This window comes from Aphidius gifuensis, linkage group LG1, assembly GCF_014905175.1.
Source record: "Aphidius gifuensis isolate YNYX2018 linkage group LG1, ASM1490517v1, whole genome shotgun sequence".
Taxonomy (NCBI): domain Eukaryota; kingdom Metazoa; phylum Arthropoda; class Insecta; order Hymenoptera; family Braconidae; genus Aphidius; species Aphidius gifuensis.
The window spans coordinates 32,107,688-32,127,594 of record NC_057788.1 but is presented as its reverse complement, the minus strand read 5'-3'; the positions used below and the strand labels follow the sequence as shown (position 1 = coordinate 32,127,594).

The window sequence follows — 19,907 nt, the reverse complement described above, 5'->3', positions numbered from 1 at the left end:
ATGGTTTTGTGTGTGTGTGTGTGTGTTTTTTTTTTTTTTTGTGATAGCCAATCAACGGTGATGAATGACTAATGAGGACTCTCTCACACACACACAGGAGCAGTTCGATCGGGCTTAGTGTGTGTGTGTTCACTTGTGCTTGCTTTCTTGTGCTGCTGGTGGTGTTGGTGGATCAGTTTGTTGAAATAAAGAAATTAACAGAAATTAAGCTAGGATATCATTGTACATAGATTTGCATAGATTTGCATAGATTCATAGATACTTGGATAGAAGGTCTTTTCACCGCTTTGCCGTGCGAGAAGTGCGCGAGTGAATAAAAAGACAACTTAATTTCTGTTTATTGTAGGTACCTATATTAAAAAATATTTATTGAAATAAAGTATCGCTTTGGGACGTGGTCTGGATCCAAGTGCTCCAGACAATAAGGCACCAGAATGAGTGGAATACTTAAGCTATCGAGTTTTCTTGCCAAGCAACCAACTCAAACTTTGGTAAAATTTATTGTTGTTTAAATCAATTAATCAATTACATAACATTAATCATGAAATTAATCTTGATTTTTTTATTTATTTATTTAATATGTGTTACATAATGATGATATAGTATTAAATTTTTTTTTTTTTTTTTGTTTAAAAATGGAACACATTTTTAAAAAATTGCCAATGTTTTTTTTTATTCATAATATACCTATATAATAATATAGGGCATATGTAATAATAATCAAATGTCTATAAAAAATATTAATGATTAATTATTAAATTAATTTTTTAGATATAATAAATAATAATGCTATGAAATTTAAAAAAAATTAGGTATCTGAATGGCATGTTGTCATGTTCTGTATTACATAATCACTATTCACTACATATGTACTATAATGTGTTTTTGGCATCCACCTTTGAGGAGAAAATTATTTTTTATTATTGCAACTTTTTGTGCAAACAAATTAATTTTATGATAATATTATTATTATTATTTTTTTTACAGAATAAATTGAGTTTACCAATATTTGAAGCAACAAGAAAATTACACAATGCTGATGGAAGATTAGCAAAAGTATCTGATGGAATATCAAAACAATATCCAATTATTGATCATACATATGATGCAGTTGTTGTTGGTGCTGGTGGAGCTGGTTTACGTGCAGCATATGGTCTTGTCGCTGAAGGATTTAAAACAGCTGTTATTACAAAATTATTTCCAACAAGATCTCATACTGTTGCTGCACAAGGTGGCATTAATGCTGCATTAGGAAATATGGAAGATGACAATTGGCAATGGCACATGTATGACACTGTCAAAGGATCTGATTGGCTTGGTGATCAAGATGCTATTCATTACATGACTCGTGAAGCACCAAAAGCTGTTATTGAACTTGAAAATTGTGGTATGCCATTTAGCAGAACAACTGATGGTAAGTTTTTTTTTTTTTTAATTAAGTATATTTTTATTTAAAAAAATACACAACACAAAGCATAAAAATGTATTTATTTATTTAATTTTAATTTTAATTTTAAATTCAAAGATACAATGACGAATGTTACATATCGCTATTTATTGAATCATTATCACTGTCCATATCTGTAGTTTTTCTTGAATCATCATCATCGTCATCATCATCATCATCATCGTTATTATCGTTATCAGAATCATCAGAGTCACTTGTTGCTTGTTGATCACTTTCATCTGAATCATCAGATATTGCTTTGACAGTTTTAGCTTTTCTTATTGGTTGTTTTTTTTTTGTTACTCGTGATTTTGATGTTGATTGACGTTTACGTTTACGTTTATTATTAACAACATCATCATCATCTTTAATTTTTGCACTTTGAGGTTTCAAAATAGTTTGTTTTTTAAAAATATTTGCACCAACAATATATGGATGTTTTTCATCATCAGACATATTTCTCCAACGTTTACTAGCAAGTTGAATAATCTCAACGTGTTTTAAATTTTTACTATCATTTTGATAACTCTTGAAAATTAATTAAAAGAAAAAATAATAATAATTTTATTTATTTATATAATATAAAATAAAATAAAATAAAATAAAATAATATTACAAACCGCTTTGAAATCAGCAACATAATTAAAAAATGCATTTGATGTCTTCCAAGAGTCTGGATTTGAAGTTACAACTAGCCTTGAAGAATTATTATCATGTTGTTGTTGTTGTTGTTGTTGAGGTTCATCTGTATCATCATTTGGCTGTAAATTATTTAATTGAATATCATTTTCTTGTGTGCTAGTACTAGGTTGTGGATCATTGACATGGTCATCCACTCGACGTCCATCATCTTCATTGATTTGATCTTGATTATTTTCTTCATTTGCCTCACTACCATTATTATTATTATTATTATTATTATTATTATTATTATGATCATTGTCATTATTATCAACATTTTCTGCAACTTGGCAAGATGGCTTGCAATCATCCATAATGAAAATCTTTAAATTAAAACAAAAAGATTTTTTTATCTAAAAAATAAAACAAGAAACTTTCATATTTTTTTATCACACACTCACACACAAAATAATAAATAGATAGATATTAATATGACTGAATATAGTAGTTGAAAAAAAAAAAAAAAAGACACTTGATATTATTTTGGTATTATTATTATTATTATTATTATTATTTAAACAAAAAAATGTTATGTACAACTATAATGATAATAATTATGTTTTATTTTTTTGTTTTTTAAGGTAAAATTTATCAGCGAGCTTTTGGTGGACAATCTTTAAAATTTGGCAAAGGTGGACAAGCTCATCGTTGTTGTTGTGTTGCTGATAGAACTGGTCATTCACTTCTTCATACACTCTACGGTCAATCACTCAGTTATGATTGTAATTATTTTGTTGAATATTTTGCTCTTGATCTTCTTATGGAAGACGGTGAGTGTCGTGGTGTAATTGCATTGTGTCTTGAAGATGGTACTATTCATCGTTTTCATTCGAAAAATACTGTATTAGCAACTGGTGGTTATGGTCGTGCATATTTTTCATGTACATCAGCTCATACATGTACTGGTGATGGTACAGCAATGGTAACACGTGCTGGTTTACCAAATCAAGATCTTGAATTTATACAATTTCATCCAACTGGTATTTATGGAGCTGGATGTCTTATAACAGAGGGTAGTAGAGGTGAAGGTGGATATCTTGTTAATAGTGAAGGTGAACGTTTTATGGAACGTTATGCACCAGTTGCTAAAGATCTTGCATCACGTGATGTTGTATCAAGATCAATGACTATTGAAATACGTGAAGGACGTGGTGTTGGACCAGAAAAAGATCATATTTATCTTCAATTACATCATTTACCACCAGAACAATTGGCTGCAAGATTACCTGGTATATCAGAAACAGCAATGATATTTGCTGGTGTTGATGTTACTAGAGAACCAATTCCAGTATTACCAACAGTACATTATAATATGGGTGGTGTACCAACAAATTATAAAGGACAAGTTTTAACTAAAACAAATGATGGTAAAGAAAGTGTTGTTGGTGGTTTATATGCATGTGGTGAAGCAGCAAGTGCATCAGTACATGGTGCTAATCGTCTTGGTGCAAATTCATTATTGGATCTTGTTGTTTTTGGACGTGCTTGTGCTAAAACAATTGCACATGAAAATAAACCTGGTGAAAAAATTGGTAAATTAAGTAGTAATGCTGGTGAAGAATCTATTGCTAATTTAGATAATATTAGAAATTCAAATGGTACAATACTCACTGCTGAGCTAAGATTAAATATGCAAAAAACAATGCAACAACATGCTGCTGTATTTAGAATGGCTGAAACATTACAAGAAGGCTGCAAAAAAATGACAGATATTTACAAAAAAATGGATGAAATAAAAATTGTTGATAGATCAATGATATGGAATTCTGATTTAGTTGAAACATTGGAATTACAAAATTTAATGGTCAATGCTGTACAAACAATTTATGCTGCTGAAAATAGAAAAGAAAGTCGTGGTGCTCATGCTAGAGAAGATTTTAAAGATAGAATTGATGAGTATGATTACAGTAAGCCACTTGAAGGACAACAACCAGTACCTTTTGATAAACATTGGAGAAAGCACACATTAACCACACTTGACATAAAAACTGGACAGGTAATTATTATTAATTACTATTATTATAAATTATATTATATTATTTATTTATTTTTGTTTGTAGGTATCAATTGATTATAGACCTGTTATTGATGAAACACTTGATTCACAAGAGTGTGCAACTGTACCTCCAGCAATTCGCTCATATTAAATATTTTAATTGTTATTATTATTATTATTATTATTATTATTTATTAGTTGGCACGAATTGTTTTTAATTAATTAAATAAAATTTGTGTATGATTATCAAATAATCATTGTCGTTTGTTATATACAAATTATTACGACAAAATTTAATAATTCAGCTTAAATATAACAAAAGCCACCAAAGTTATTTCTTTTCACTTAAATAATTGTATGAAAATATTATGGTGCTGTATCAGTATATCAGTATACATATTTTTGTTTTTTAAAATTTTTTCTAGATGATTTCATTTTGCAGGTATTAAATTTAATTTGTACTTAATTTGAACATCAACGTTTTATTAAAACTTCATATAATACTTTGATAATAAATAAAATATTTGATAATGATTATTAAAATTGTTTGAATAAAAAACGTCATTTTAATTTTCTCGACTTGTTATGTGATTTTATTGATTTTATTTAACAACATAAAACAGCTTCACTTTGCAATGTACATATATATAATATATATACAATGGCTGCCATTTAATTAGTGCTAGTTACTAGTTATATTAGTACATTATCCTTATGCAATAAAGACACGTGTTATCGATCTTCTTGGCATTTGATAGTATATTTCTTTCTTTCGCCATTGTCGATGTCATGAATAAATTTCCATGCAAGTTTACTTCCTGTACGTTATATTCGGCCAATTATTTCCAAAGTTTTCCGTAAATTTTTATTATATATAACAATGAGTTAAATATATATGTACTATGATTATTTTATTTCATTTTATCTGGTTTGATTTGATATGACAATAAAACTTGGGTGAAGCATCTGCTATTAATAGACAAAATAATAAATAATCTTACTAATATTTTATTTATTTATTTATTTATTTATTTATTTTTTCAATTAAAAAATGTGTGGATGATGATTTTATATGACATGGTTTATATAATTTGTTTTTCTTTTACACGACAATTAAGTATAAATGAAACACACATATACATACAGAAAAATTGATGAGAAAAAAAAGAAAATTATATAAATAATAAAAATAATAATCGGCGAGACAATGAATTAGAATTAAAATGAAGTGTGATTTTTATAAACATAATTTACAAATACATATAAGTATAAATGTTAATTGAACTATTGTTGAAATAATAATAATTCAATAATTCAATAATTTATTTATTATTGATCAGACTCAAAAAAATGATGCTCGTAATTTTTCCAATGCAGGCACCAAACTGTCCTCGAGTGATGGACCACAACTCAAGCCACATTCACCTGTCCACCTTGCTTTGCCACTAGCATGTGACTGTAATGTCAATGAAAATTATATTTATAAAAATATATTAATTATATATATATGTGTATTATAAATAAAGTATTTACCATAGTAAGATCTCGTTTCCAAGAGGTATGACATCGTCCATCACACAATGGACAAGGTCTCTGAAGTGAATAACCACCACATTCACTACAATCAAGTGAGACATGTTCTTGATTCCAAGATACTCCACATCTATAATATATAATTTGATGACATGTCATTATTTTATCAATTTATTTATTAAGCAATTAATAATATAAACTTACGTAAAACAAGAATTAAGTTGAGCACGAAGTTCTTCGATTGTTAAAATTGTGTCTTGATATTGTGGATGTGAATCTTGATGGCTATCATCAACACTTCCACACAGACTGTGGCATGAAAGTGATATATTGCTCCTAGAAAATATTTTAATAAATAAATAATCTATTTGATTTAATAATATATTTTTTTTTCTTTTAAATTGAATACATACCCATGTCGAGAGAGAGTTTCTGTTGCGGTTTGTACTGATGTTGCCGACATATTGTTCAATTGTTTTGAAACTAAAACAAAGAGAAAATAAATATATAACAACAAAAACAACAACTTTTTCAAGTTTTAATGAATTATTCATTATTATAACTTTCATGTGCCTTTACATATATTAATTAGTCATTGCCATTGGCATTACTTTCAAATAATAATAATAATAATAAATAAATAAATTTGCCAGGGTTCTTCCCGTTTTTAAAAATGTTAAACTTGAATATTTATATAGAATTTGCTTTAACCTTGACATGTCATCATCATCATCATCATTATTATTACGACTATACCAGCATTTAAAAAGGGAAATATTTGCAAGGACATTTTGTTTCCCTCACAATTTATTTTTTTTTAAACAACGTAGTAGTAGAAAATTGCCCTTTATTGTATAACACTCATGTTTTTTTTTTTTTTTTTTCCTCCTCGATAATTGCAACTTTTTGATTGAGTATTATGTAATAACATAAATGAAATATACATACATACATATATAATATATAAAAGTATTTTAAAACAATTTTTTGTCCCTGATGAAAATGGAGCAATGAGAGTTTGCTTTCTTTCGGGGAAAAACGAAAGTACTACTTGTATTTCAAGGCTAAATTGAAAGGCCAAGCGAAACTCATCGTTTTCTATTAAATAAATAAATAAATAAATATTTAAAGCTATGGTTTTATTTATTTCAAGTAATGATCATTTGAAAAGTGACATCAATGGCAATGACTTGACACGCACAAAATTTTGATCAATTATATAAATAAAATTAATTTTATATAAATAAGTATATAAAAATTTCATCAGCATATTGCCGAGAGCAAAATGCTGATAATGCATAAATGTCTAAGTTCAATGTCAACTGTTAAAAAATTGTTGAAAAAAAAAAAACCTTATTCTTTTTAATCAATAATAAATAGTGACGGTAACAAGGACAAATAAAATCATGACGACGATATTAATAAATGTGTATTACCAGCACCAGCACCAATACCAATACACCTATGAACCATTATTACGTCAGTTGGTTTTTTTTTTTATAATGACCTAAAATGTCGTCACATTTTCAATAGATAGCTTGTATTTGTTTTTTTTTTTCAAATATATTATAGTCAAAGTGCAAATGCCAATGAATTTAAAAAAGAAAAAAAAAATGCAATAATTATTATGTATATCACGAGGTAAATGAGAATACAAAATTAGCCAAATGTTAATTTTTAACTTTGTCGTCTCGACGACACTCTATATTCATCACAAACTTTGGCAAATAACCAAAATTATTTATTTTTTATCATCACACATGTCTGATTTTTTTAAAATCTATTTTTCTCCAGTCAATCGTAATTCACTTCTCAATCTACTAAAAATAAATATAAAACTGCAACTATTTCAAATAAAATAAAAATAAAATTATCAAGTAAAATGGTACCAGTCGACTGTAATGAACTAGTTGCAACTAGACATTTGCATAAATAATTGTTGGCGACACTTTGAGATCAAAAGATAAGATTGTATTAGAAGAAAATTAAAAAAAAAAGGACCAAATGCATTTAGAGCATCAAAATGAGGTCAACAACCCTATTTTTTATTTTATTTGTTTGTATATGGTACTCGAATGAATGAATGAATCATGAATCGACCAGTTTTGTGGATAGGATGCATTAAAGACTGCATAGTTAAATATATGTACAGCGCCTGTCAGCTACATATATTTAAAAAATGTTTTATGACAATTTAATGTCATAATATATATTTGGTAAAATGAAATTAAATATTTATCAATTTATTGAAATATTACACGAAATCAACGGTACATTATAGTGAGAGCTGAATGATACCTCGTGACCTCCTTGAAAAAATTCTTGATAATAATTTAAACGCTCTCTCATAATTATTATTATATTATTTTCTCTCAAGGTATTATAAATTGCAGCAAATAATAATTAAATATAAATTTTCATAAAAACCCATCATCATGTAAACAACAATTTTCTATATAAATATTATTATTATTATTATTATTATTATGACATTAGTGGAGCGTGTAAAGTACGAGGTCACTTGAATCACTCACGGTTTTTTTTTTTTTTTTCTCCTTAGCTAATAAAAAAAATTGAATATTAAAAATAATTTGGAACCCGAACCAACCCGAACTTGTTTAACTGCAAGCCACCATATACATATGTAATACTGAAATCTAAATTCAATTCTTTGAAAAAAAATCAGACTAGCTGAGTATTGATTCCCACGCTGGCACAATCATTCCATCTCACTCATTTTTAACTATTTCCACAATAATCCAGTCATCGCATAATATATATAATATATATTATGATGTCGTATGATTTTCATCATCACCACCACCATTTTACAGTGACATTAATAAATATATTTCAATTAACATTGTAAAATAATATCATATTAAAACTTACATATATATATATATATATATATATTTAAATCCAAGTGCAGTAGATTAAATGTGAAAATTAATACTTGAAACTTTTTTAAAATGTATAATATGTATATATATTTAAAAATTCTCCTCTTGATTCAAAATTATTGAAAACAAGATTGAAAGTATTATTATTTATTTAATTATTATTAAACAATGTCAACTGGCAATGTCTACTTGCACACTGAAAGTGTAAAACGTTTGAGGATGCCTTTTATAAATGCGCAGATGAAGGCGGAGTTTGTTTGATGTGGCGGGGAAATGACGTCTCGTCCAACACACAACACACAGACATTGATATATTTTGTTTGTTCTTTGTTCATCTGATGATGATGATATTTGTCTATCTTTGTTCTTTACTTCTGGATAACGTTGACTAGACCGTTAAGCAGTTTTAAATCAAGGCGCCAGCCAACCAGCCACTGATGCCTTTGACCATTATTTCAACATACTGCAAAAAAGTGCAATTGTCTTTTTTTTTTTTTCAGAAGTCAAACAGTTGTCGTAATTTACTATTTTTATGCATAAAACTACTGTTTTTTTTTTTTTTTTTTTTTCTACTCGATAGACTATTCAACTATATAATATATAGGTGCATATAGTTACAGATGATAAAAAAAAAACTCGTAACATTGTTGCAATTGTTCATATAGTGATATGATTTACGTCAATCTCATAAATGCCATAATTTAAATTTATAGTCACGAGCTACACGTGCCAGTTTTATTATTTATTATTATTTTGTTCTAAATACTTTTAACATTATGATTTTTTTTTTTTTTTTTGTCAAAATGACATAGCATGTTAGGCGAGTGCTTGATAATGACAACACACACACACACACACATGTGTAATAAAATATATGAGATAAGTTCAAGTTGTTCACGTGATGAGGAACCAGTTAATATTTTGTCAGATTTATAATTTTATTATAACATGTCTAGGATGAGATATAAAAATTATATCCATGTAATATTTTTTATTTTTTTATTTAAAAAAATACTGTACTGAGAGTAAAATTTAAAAAATGAAAAAAATAATTCCAGTGGTTGCAGCAGCAGCAAGGGCAATGATTGAATGGCCAATGAATATCAAAGGAAAAACTGGTTGTAACTGACTGCAAAATGTAACTTAATTGATTTGACCAGTCTCAATGAAAAGTAAAAAAATTAAAAATAACAAAGAGGAACAAGAAGAGCATGTGAAATCGAATTGCGTTTAAATGCATTTAGAGTTTTAAGAGTCAGAGTCACGCGGGTGTGAATGAACTCGGAAAAATGAAAAAAGCTCTCTTGTTTTTTTTATTTTTTTTTTCGTTTTAAAATTGCCAAAATAGAAATAAATTCAACATACGTATACACATACCCTACAGAGCTATATGTCTCTCGTATATATAATATATATACAATATACGCATGTATTATTATATGTCCTTGGAAAAACTTGCAAAGAACAAAGGATATTATATTGCGCAGGATTCCTGGCAAAAATAAATAATTGCCTCAAACTACGACTATACATGTCTTTTAAATATAAAAAGAAGAAGAACAAGATGACGAGATGATACTTGGGGCAGTATGATTTTTAAAATATTATTTTTTATATATATGCAGTATATTTATTTTTCATGTTATCGCAGTGAGAATGGAATGCATGTACTCGAAATCATTTAAAGCTCTTTTCTTTGAAACAGCATATATACATATATTGGTTTTTTTTAATTTTATAATTATTCTTAATTCCTAGATATATGTATAGTAATGATTTTTATTTTCCTGATTTAACAGGAAGTTTCAAGAATGTCTGGATGATGATGATGATGATGATGATGATGATGAAGAAACCTCGAAAAAGTCAGCATCATAAATATTGTTAAAACGTTTACAACAATCTGATTGCTGGTCCTTCGATTAAATCGAGGTCTACTATATACAATTTTATTGTACTATTTATTATTACTCACAAGTATCATATACACGCAGAATAATAATAATAATAATAATAATAATAATAATAATAATTCAACCTGTGCTTTTTTTTTTTTTATTATTATTATTATTGTTTATATGTCTTTTGATTGATTTATAAAATATATATCAACAAGTTAATTAGTTGGTGTGCCTAAAATGTGCCGTGTTATTAACAAATATTTAAAAAAAAAAAAAAAACCAAAGATTACAATGTCATCAACTACACACGCATATAAATGTAATATTCAAAGGTGGACTTTGTAATATTTTTTTTTTTTTTTTTTTTTAATTTTGTCTTTAGCAACAATCATTACGCGTCATTGACTTGATTTTATTATTTATTATTTGCCTGGTGTTGATGTTGATGATGATGATGATTGTCAAGAGTGCAATGTCAGGGAATAATTCATCAGATAGAAATCACGTTTTTTGTCTTAATATTTTACTGATTAAATTAACTGATTAGTTAACCTCGTCGTCGTCGTATTATTATTATTATTATTATTCAAAATAATTATAAAATATATTTTTCTATTTTGTTATCAGATGATAATTTTTTTCAAATTTCCCGTAAATTTATTTTGACCTCAAATAATACTGAAAAAATAAATAAAAATTCTTATCAAAACCTAATCTAGGAAAAATATTTATGTGTGTGTGTGTGTGTGTGTGTTGTATACCATAAAAATATTATAATTATATAAAAAAATATATATATATTTATTGTATGCATTATAAAATTAAGTGAATACGGAAAAAAAATTATTACAAAATTTTCATAAAATAAACTTACAACAATCAGTCAAATATGGAATTATCATTTTTTTTAAAAAATTAAACAAGCCAATATTTTGTCAAAGGCAATCATTTTAAAAATTATTTATTTTCACATGATCAAACACACATCAAGGTTTATATTTTGTGAACACTTATGACTTATGGTTGAATAGTGGAGAAGGAGCAGAGAATAAATAATGCTGCTAAAAATAATCATTTAAAAAAAAAAAAAAAATATCCGAAATTTTCAACAGAAATACATTGTAATAGGTTGTTTTTGTTGCTATGGTCAGTTGCGCGCGTGTTGCTAGTAGGTCAAATATAAAAATAAATAAATAAATAAATAAATACCAGGTGTTTTTACCTTGAATATTATTTTGTTAAAAATAAAATGTCTTTTAGTTGTTGTCATGATAATCCTTCGATTGGTTGGTGGCTGTTATGCGAATATCAGGGTCATCATCATCATTCTCTCAATAAATGTTAATATACATTTAAGTAAATCACTTAATAATAATAATAATAATAATAATAATGATGATAAGAAAGTCAAGCGCATTGAGAATTAAGCTTCCTGATATTGTGCGTGTATTAAACAAGGCCAAATTATTAATCACGAGTTTCAAGTTTGCAAAATAATAATAACAACACAAAACAATTTAATTAATTAATATGATTTCTTTAAATATAAATTTACAATTCATTAAATTTAGAGAAAAAAACCCACTGATAATATTTATTTAGAGTATATGGGAAAAAGTCAAATCAACTTTGACATGGTATAATTGTGATAACTGATAAGTCAAGATCGAGCGAGGTTCACTGGGAAATTTCCTTATGATAATATAAATGTATAATAATTTCCTTGTAAAAATGAGGGTGCCAGCTCGTCGGTCTAGAACTTTTTTTTTTTTTTTTTCAAAATAAAAATAACAAGTATTACATCACAGTGTTTAAACTTTCTCCACTCGTATGATGATGATGATGATGATGATGATGATGATGATATTAAAAGCTGTCGAGTCAGCTTGTATCATTTGTGTCACGCGTTAGTTTTTCATCAACAATATATTTAAAAAATATAAATCAAATGACCAATATTAATATGACTATAATAATTTAAACATATAGGTATGTATATTCTACAGCTGGCATTATTATTTTTTATTTTTTAATTTTCCATTCACGTGATTGTTTCATGGTTTGTAATCATTAATATTATCAATATTAGTCTCACACTAATTATTTCATTATATGTATATATTTGATGAATATTAAAAAATCATTGACTGCGACTCACTCATATATATAATCTTTGGAACAAAGTTTTATTATATTTTATACTCAATGAAAAAAAAATATGCATAGGTATACCTATACTTATAATAATATTAATTTTAATTTTTTTCTTATGTATTATTAAAAACATATATTTTATGGAATTTTTAATTTCTTTAAATCTAATTATTATCAACAGATTAATGACGCACTGTATTATTTTTTTTTGTATTAAAATAGAATAACATTATTATTGTTGATGATTATATTTAATAAAAAGTCGAGCCTCCGATGTTTTCAAGATTTTATTAAATATTACATCTTTGATGAAATTGTAATTGTTTTTATAAAAATAATAATACTATTTGTAAACAAATAATTAAATTATTATAAAATAATTTACATTATACATACGTCATTTAAAAACCGGTAAAGATATTAAGACCATGTTATTTAAACTACGATAATATATACCAAAATTTTAATCAATTAATTATTTACATTTAAAAAAAAAAAGCAATAAAAGACTGACGCTTCTTTTCAAAGTAAAAACAAAAGAAAAAAAAAAGTATATTATGTATCATGATATGGATCAACTACTCCTTGATGAAAAAAAAAAAAAAATTAATCCAAAGATATAATATATAATATGAAATATAATAAAAGAGATCAACTGAATAACAACAACAACACTCGTTGCACGTAAAAATGCAATTCTATAAGTCTAGACATTATAAAAATTATTAATAAAAATAAATTTCAAAGGAAGGTAAAACGATATACGAATTGGATCCAATTGGATTGTGTCTGTTGGTTGCATTGTATATACAGACGTCATAAATTTATTATTATTTATAAAATGGTTTTAATTTCAAAGTTGTTGAACGTGTGTGCCTTTTATGAAATATATATCAAATTAACATAAACCAACCAATGCATTGATTGCAAACACAATGAAATTATATTTTATTTTATGACCTTTTTATTCTTTGAATTTTTTTATTTATCAACAGGGTGGTCATTTGGTCAATAAACAATTAAAAAAACCATGCTTATGAAATTGAAATTGATAATTTATCATTTTGATGAAATTCAATCACTAATTTTTTCTTGTTATATATACATGTATATATGTAAAAAAAAAAAACACCCAGGATTATAATATTAATTAAAGATAAAATAATTTTGAATTTTGATATATGTAGTTTGTTAATTTATGTATTTGACTGTCTGTGTAAATCCAGCTGGGACCCCACCAGCAGCAGACGAATTAAAATAATGAATAATATTTAAAAAAAAAAATAAAAATAAAATAAAGCTCATTATATTGACCAAAGACGTCAGACTAATCAGAACAAATCGAAATTGTTCAGGTGTCAATAATGCCCTCTTATCGAGGTCAATATAAATATTAAATAATTAATAAAACAGCCAATGATAATATTTTCGTGTATGATATACATATTTTGACAAGTTGTGGGAAATTACTAAATTTTTTGCTGATAGTCATTGACGTCATTCAATGATGATGTTGCATGCGAAAAGTCAAAACGACTTTAATTTATATTTTATAATATGTACTTATCCTTATACAGCAAGGTTTCGAATATTTTTCAAATGAAAAAACATAAATAACACCTTTTGATTTCATTAACAAGCAGCTTTGTGGAATAAGATAAATATAGCTATACAGTTTAAAGTAGAAATACAATTTCAAGAGTTCATTGTATTGTTACTAATAAAAAAACCTACATGATTATAAATTAAAATTAGCAAAATATATAATTCATTGATGATATAACTAACACAACAAGAGGTCAAAAGAAAATATTTTATAAAAAAAACTCACATTCTGTGGTGACGTCTGTTAAATCAGCTATGCAGTAAACATCCAAAGTTCTAGAATGATGAAGTTTTTTTGATGATTTTTTAAAACAGCTTGCAGTTGAAGCAAAGTCAGGATCATCAACATCAAACGATAGACTCTCTTCAAATTCAGTCAGTGTTCTTTCCATTTTATTTTTAAATATTTAAAATCTGTAATTCAATTAAAAATAAATTAATATTATATTTTTACACATTGTAAAAAAATCAACCAACAAACAATATATGTAGGTCAAGAATAAGACTCAGATAATAATAATAAAATTAAAAATTAACAATTAACACAAAAATGGTATTGTTTCGAAGAAAGGATATTGACCTTTGAAAACCAAATGAAATATTTATTTTCTTCTTCCCCTTTTACCCAAAATGGTCATAAAACCATTGCAAAAAACAAAAAAAAACAAGAAAAAAAAACGGCATTTTCACCTTGAATAACTGGTCTATCTCAATATCCTCAATATCCTCAATATCCTCAATCAATTAATGTCCGTACATTCAGTAGTCAAATTAAAATACAAAAATATAAAATAACTTTTTTAAACTCTACCAAACATTTGTTTACTATTTCAACTTTTAAATTGTTGTTATTTTCATTCAATATTATAATATGTATCACACACAACACTCACACACACCAGACGAATGGTCAATGATCCTTTGGCTCCTCTCTCTCTCTCTCTCTCTATTTATTTATTTTCCAATAATAATAAATCTAAAATAATATTGTTGATAAATTGTCAATTATAATGCATACATATAATGCAAAATGTTTAAAGTAATTTCAAATAATAATAGTTTTTTTTTGAATAAATATATATTTGTTCAAGTAACATAATAACTAATAAAATAAAATAATATGTTATTTACTATGAATTATCCAATTCCAGTTGATGTTGATTTTGATTTTGATTTTAACACTAAAATACAGTGTTGTATTTGTTAAACAACAAACGATTAATTATCCAACTTGAATCTTGATGATGATAATGAGATAATGATAAATTGTTAACTGATTGTGACGATTGTCTCCGGCCGTATGTAAAACTTCACAGTTCACGTTACATACAACAACTTCATATTATGGACATAATTATTTTACTACTACCACCATGATGAAATATGAATGCATGTACATATATATTTATAATATTAATGTATAAATGTGTGAGAGCGCGTCTCTTGCTTTTATGTTAAAACAGCATTGTTGATCATGTAGAATTCTGCAGATATAATGAAAGTATAAAATTTATTTTATTTTTTAATCTTTTTAATTATTTTTATAAAAAATTATTGATTCAATGTGTTAACATTATTTATTTTTTAATCTTTTATTTATATTATGTATATATATATATATATATATAAATATTTTGTTGTTGTTGTTTTATTTATTTATTTACACAATAATAATAATAATAATAATAACAATTAATAAGACAGTAAATAGTGTGTAATCAACACTGCCTGCAGCGCATATTATTTTTTTTACATAATAATTGTTGTATTTGAGTGCACTAGGATATTTCAATGGCCTTGATATTTAATTATTGGATTAATTATTATTATCATCATCATCATCATAATGTAATTTATTTGGTGACTTGGTGAATTGCATGAGCAAGATATTCAACATTTTTAGATGTTACACCGGCCATTGATATTCTACCATCTTTTGTCAAATAGACACTGAATTTTGACGTTAATTTTTCAACCTTAATTAAATAAATAAATAAATAAATTAATTAAATGTTAGCTGAAAAAAAAAAAATGGCTTACCTCGGGGGTCTTTAGTCCAGTAAAACAAAACATTCCAATTTGATCAGTGATATGAGACCAATCACGAGTACTTCCATTTTTAATTAAATTATCACGAAGTTTTGTTCTTACTCCAATAATTCTATCAGCCATTTCCTTGACATCACCAAGCCATTCTTTTTTCAATTGTTCATCACCAAGTATTTCATTGACCAAACGAGCACCATTTATTGGTGGATTTGAGTACATTGGTCTTATTAAAATTTTAATTTGTGACATAACTTTTGATGCCTCATCAGCATTTGAAGATACTAAACTAAAAGCACCAACACGCTCACCATAAAGACCCATATTTTTAGCATATGATTGAGCAAGAGCAATTTCATGGCCATCCTTGACAAACATTCTAACAGCAGCAGCATCTCTTGATACATCACCTATTGTTGTTATTGATATAAATATTAAATTTTTATTTTACTAATTTATACATAATCATTATAATACATACCAGAGGCAAAACCTTGATAAGCCATATCAAAAAATGGAAATATATTTTTTTTTTTAATAAGATGTGATAGTTCAGCCCACTGTTCAATTTTTGGATCAACTCCAGTTGGATTATGAGCACAAGCATGAAGAAGAATCATTGATTTTTCTGGTATTTTCTATTTTTAAAAAATATAGGTACATGATAATATTTTTAAATATACCTACGTTAAATAATAATTACCGAAATATCTTCAAGGACACCTTTAAAATCTAAACCACAAGTATTTGGATCATAATAACGATATGATTTAACACCAAGTCCAGCCATTTTAAATAGTGGAATGTGATTACCCCATGTAGGTGCAGGTAAATATATTTCCTTATTGCCTGGAAAATATTTATTCAAAAAGTATGCACCAATACATAGAGATCCAGTTCCTGATATACCTTGAACTGTAGTATTCTGTAAAGTATCATATCCCAATATAATATTGTTTATACCTTTACATATTTTAATGATAAAAAATAACAAATAACTTACTAATTTATTAGCAACAATTTTATTGTCATCACCAAGAGCAAGTGTTATACTTCTTTGACAAAAATTAGCATCTCCTGATATTGGAGAGTATTCCTTGTCCATACATTTTGACTTGATTCTTTCATCAGCCTAATTTAATCATCATCATCATCATTATTATTATTGATAACTACTCAATATATCATAATAATAATAATAATAATAATAATAAATAATTTCATTACCTTAATGATACTTGGAAGTACAAATGGTTTTCCATTATCATCACGATATGCTCCAACACCAAGATTTATTTTTTGAGGATTATTGTCACGTTTAAAAGCTTCAGTCACACCCAATATTGCATCTGGGGGGCCCATTTCCACATGTGACCACCAAGAACTATTTAAACAAATTAAAATCAATAATAATAATAAAATAAATTAATTAATTAATGAGCAAATTACCTGGCAAGTCTTGTAGAAACTTGGAGCATTCCATAACTACCACGATTTTTAATTAATCCACTTGATGCTGTTAAAGTAGTTATGAGTCTTGAGCTTTGTGACATTTTAAAAATGTTGATAATTATTAAAAAATGTCTCTTGGATGGATGGTCAAACACTGAGTGAACAGTATTATTAAATCAAACAAAGAATGCAATTGGTTGAATTAAATGACTTGTCTATCAATTTAATTGACAAACTTGTTCAAACTGATCTAAATAAATTATCTGATGATGACGACGACGTTTGATTTTGATGTTGTTTAATGGCGGCAACGACATGTTGTTGTTATTATTATCATCTCCCTCCAAAATAAGATTTTATTTTTTTTTTATATTAAAAAATAAATATAATGTAATGTATATTTTTTACAAAAAGGTTATCATTATCTTATCATCTTAATTCTTAACCACTTGATGTAATACAATTCGTGTTTGTTGTTTTGTTGTAGTTTTTTTTTATTTTTATTTTCCCATCTTGAAACTGGATATTTTATAATTACATCATCATATCTACATATTATGCATTGTACTTATTTATAATTTAATAATAAATTATAAAATGAGCCCAAATATATTTATGATATTTATATTTGAAAAAAAAAACAACATGACAACAAATTACTATTATTTATCAAAATGCAATTATTATTCTTGTTATTCAATGCTTCAATTAAAAACATGATTTTTTGTCAAATAAAAATAAACTTGATTAATATACTTGTTAATTATGTATTATCAAAAATAAAATAAATAATAATATTAAATAATTTGTCGATAAGTAAAATTCTACTTTTTCTTAAATTCAAGATGGCCGCTGCATTGTTAAAATAATAATAAACAATAAACATATATTGTGTGTCGTGGACTTTATACTCTTTATAGCTAAAATAAAAAATAAAAACAATTAACATAAAATATTATTTTATTTTTGACATATTCTCAAGAGCAGAATGGCTCTTTCTAGAATTTTATGTTCAAAAGATTTATCAGTAATTTTGACACGTTACAACAATGCAGGTAAATTATTATTATTATCATCATCATCATCATAATTGTTATCATTTGCGTTTTATTTATCATCAGGTAATATTGGCAAGACAATTGAATCATCATCACATTCACTTGGTATAACAAAACAAGCAAAATTTCATGTCTCTGGAATACGTCGTTATCCAGAAGCACCAAGACTTGCATTGCCCTCAAATGTATCTGAAATATTTAGCAATGAAACTGGTCGTTTTACACCAGAAAGAATTCGTGATATGTCAACACCATTGATGATGTATGGTACAGGTAGTACAGGTGGTTTTTCTGGATCATCAACAACAACAACAACACGTAAATTTTTTGGTGATTCACATGTTGATTCATATGATTGTTTTGGTGCAGTTAGTTTAAATAGCTCAATGCAAACAAATGTTCCAAAACCTTTTAAATCAACTTGTAAATCAACATATTTAAATATGCCAGGTAGTCAATGGGCTCAAGATGGTAAATATATTGCTGAATCAATGCGTAAATCACATTACAGTGTTTATAAAGATCGTCGAGGAGGACAAAACAAAAGTAAAATTTATTATTAATATTATTAATATTATAAATATTCTTGGTGGATGGGTATACCTAATAATAAACAAATAAATAAATAATTTAACACTTAGATTTATCAATGATGATACAAAACTATTCAACACAAACAAAGCAGGATAATAATGATAATAATATTGAAGCATCTAAATTAACAAATGTTGAAAAGCTTAAAATTGCTGTCAAGGATTATGGCAGCACAGTATTTGTATTTCATATTAGTCTTTCTTTGCTATCACTTGGCTGCTTCTATACAATTGTCTCTAGGTCAGTTTAACACTTGACTTAATTCTATTATTTTACTTAATTTTATTTTATATTATAATATTATTATATTTCATTTCAGTGGATTAGATATTACATCATTGATTGAAAAAATTCCTGGTTCAAGTGAACGTCTACAAAGTATAATGACAAATTCATCAACATTTGCAATATCTTATGCGATTCATAAATTATTTGCACCAGTAAGAATATCAATAACACTTGGAGCAACACCATTTATTGTTAATTATTTACGTAGAATTGGTATATTAAAAAATTCAATCACTAAAACGTAATTTT

General features: G+C 26.2%; 5 protein-coding genes across 10 annotated transcripts; 2 read left to right on the top strand and 3 right to left on the bottom strand.

Moving 5' to 3' along the window:
• Positions 1-60: 60 nt before the first annotated feature.
• LOC122860566 (succinate dehydrogenase [ubiquinone] flavoprotein subunit, mitochondrial) lies at positions 61-5,116 on the top strand. 2 transcript variants are annotated; one of them, XM_044164428.1, is made up of 5 exons: positions 96-273; positions 347-491; positions 988-1,414; positions 2,710-4,124; positions 4,189-4,720. In XM_044164428.1, exons 2-5 carry the CDS (start codon positions 435-437, stop codon positions 4,273-4,275), a joined length of 1,986 nt encoding a protein of 661 aa, XP_044020363.1. In that variant the 5' UTR covers positions 96-273; positions 347-434; the 3' UTR covers positions 4,276-4,720. The 2 variants fall into 2 exon arrangements, with proteins under 2 accessions (XP_044020362.1, XP_044020363.1); XM_044164427.1 differs by having other exon boundaries at positions 61-491; positions 4,189-5,116.
• On the bottom strand, positions 1,477-2,565 carry LOC122860575 (myb-like protein AA). The gene is made up of 2 exons (XM_044164448.1): positions 2,068-2,565; positions 1,477-1,975 (listed from the first exon to the last, which is right to left on the bottom strand). Exons 1-2 carry the CDS (start codon positions 2,440-2,442, stop codon positions 1,541-1,543), a joined length of 810 nt encoding a protein of 269 aa, XP_044020383.1. The 5' UTR covers positions 2,443-2,565; the 3' UTR covers positions 1,477-1,540.
• A 181-nt stretch (positions 5,117-5,297) lies between the features above and the next one.
• Positions 5,298-15,521, bottom strand: LOC122860576 (protein pinocchio). 5 transcript variants are annotated; one of them, XM_044164451.1, is made up of 6 exons: positions 14,911-15,521; positions 14,447-14,634; positions 6,071-6,140; positions 5,862-5,993; positions 5,658-5,787; positions 5,298-5,580 (listed from the first exon to the last, which is right to left on the bottom strand). In XM_044164451.1, exons 2-6 carry the CDS (start codon positions 14,610-14,612, stop codon positions 5,467-5,469), a joined length of 612 nt encoding a protein of 203 aa, XP_044020386.1. In that variant the 5' UTR covers positions 14,613-14,634; positions 14,911-15,521; the 3' UTR covers positions 5,298-5,466. The 5 variants fall into 5 exon arrangements, with proteins under 5 accessions (XP_044020386.1, XP_044020385.1, XP_044020389.1 ...); XM_044164450.1 differs by having other exon boundaries at positions 15,352-15,520; XM_044164454.1 differs by lacking the exons at positions 14,447-14,634; positions 14,911-15,521 and adding an exon at positions 8,550-8,761.
• A 260-nt stretch (positions 15,522-15,781) lies between these two features.
• LOC122860571 (aspartate aminotransferase, mitochondrial) lies at positions 15,782-18,485 on the bottom strand. Its single transcript, XM_044164443.1, has 7 exons — positions 17,716-18,485; positions 17,494-17,650; positions 17,270-17,398; positions 16,970-17,191; positions 16,748-16,904; positions 16,261-16,676; positions 15,782-16,196 (listed from the first exon to the last, which is right to left on the bottom strand). The coding sequence occupies exons 1-7, from the start codon at positions 17,817-17,819 to the stop codon at positions 16,074-16,076; spliced, it is 1,308 nt and encodes a 435-aa protein (XP_044020378.1). The 5' UTR covers positions 17,820-18,485; the 3' UTR covers positions 15,782-16,073.
• Positions 18,486-18,554: 69 nt separating this feature from the next.
• On the top strand, positions 18,555-19,903 carry LOC122860572. Its single transcript, XM_044164444.1, has 4 exons — positions 18,555-18,773; positions 18,840-19,322; positions 19,418-19,610; positions 19,690-19,903. Exons 1-4 carry the CDS (start codon positions 18,707-18,709, stop codon positions 19,901-19,903), a joined length of 957 nt encoding a protein of 318 aa, XP_044020379.1. The 5' UTR covers positions 18,555-18,706.
• The last annotated feature ends 4 nt before the right edge of the window (positions 19,904-19,907 follow it).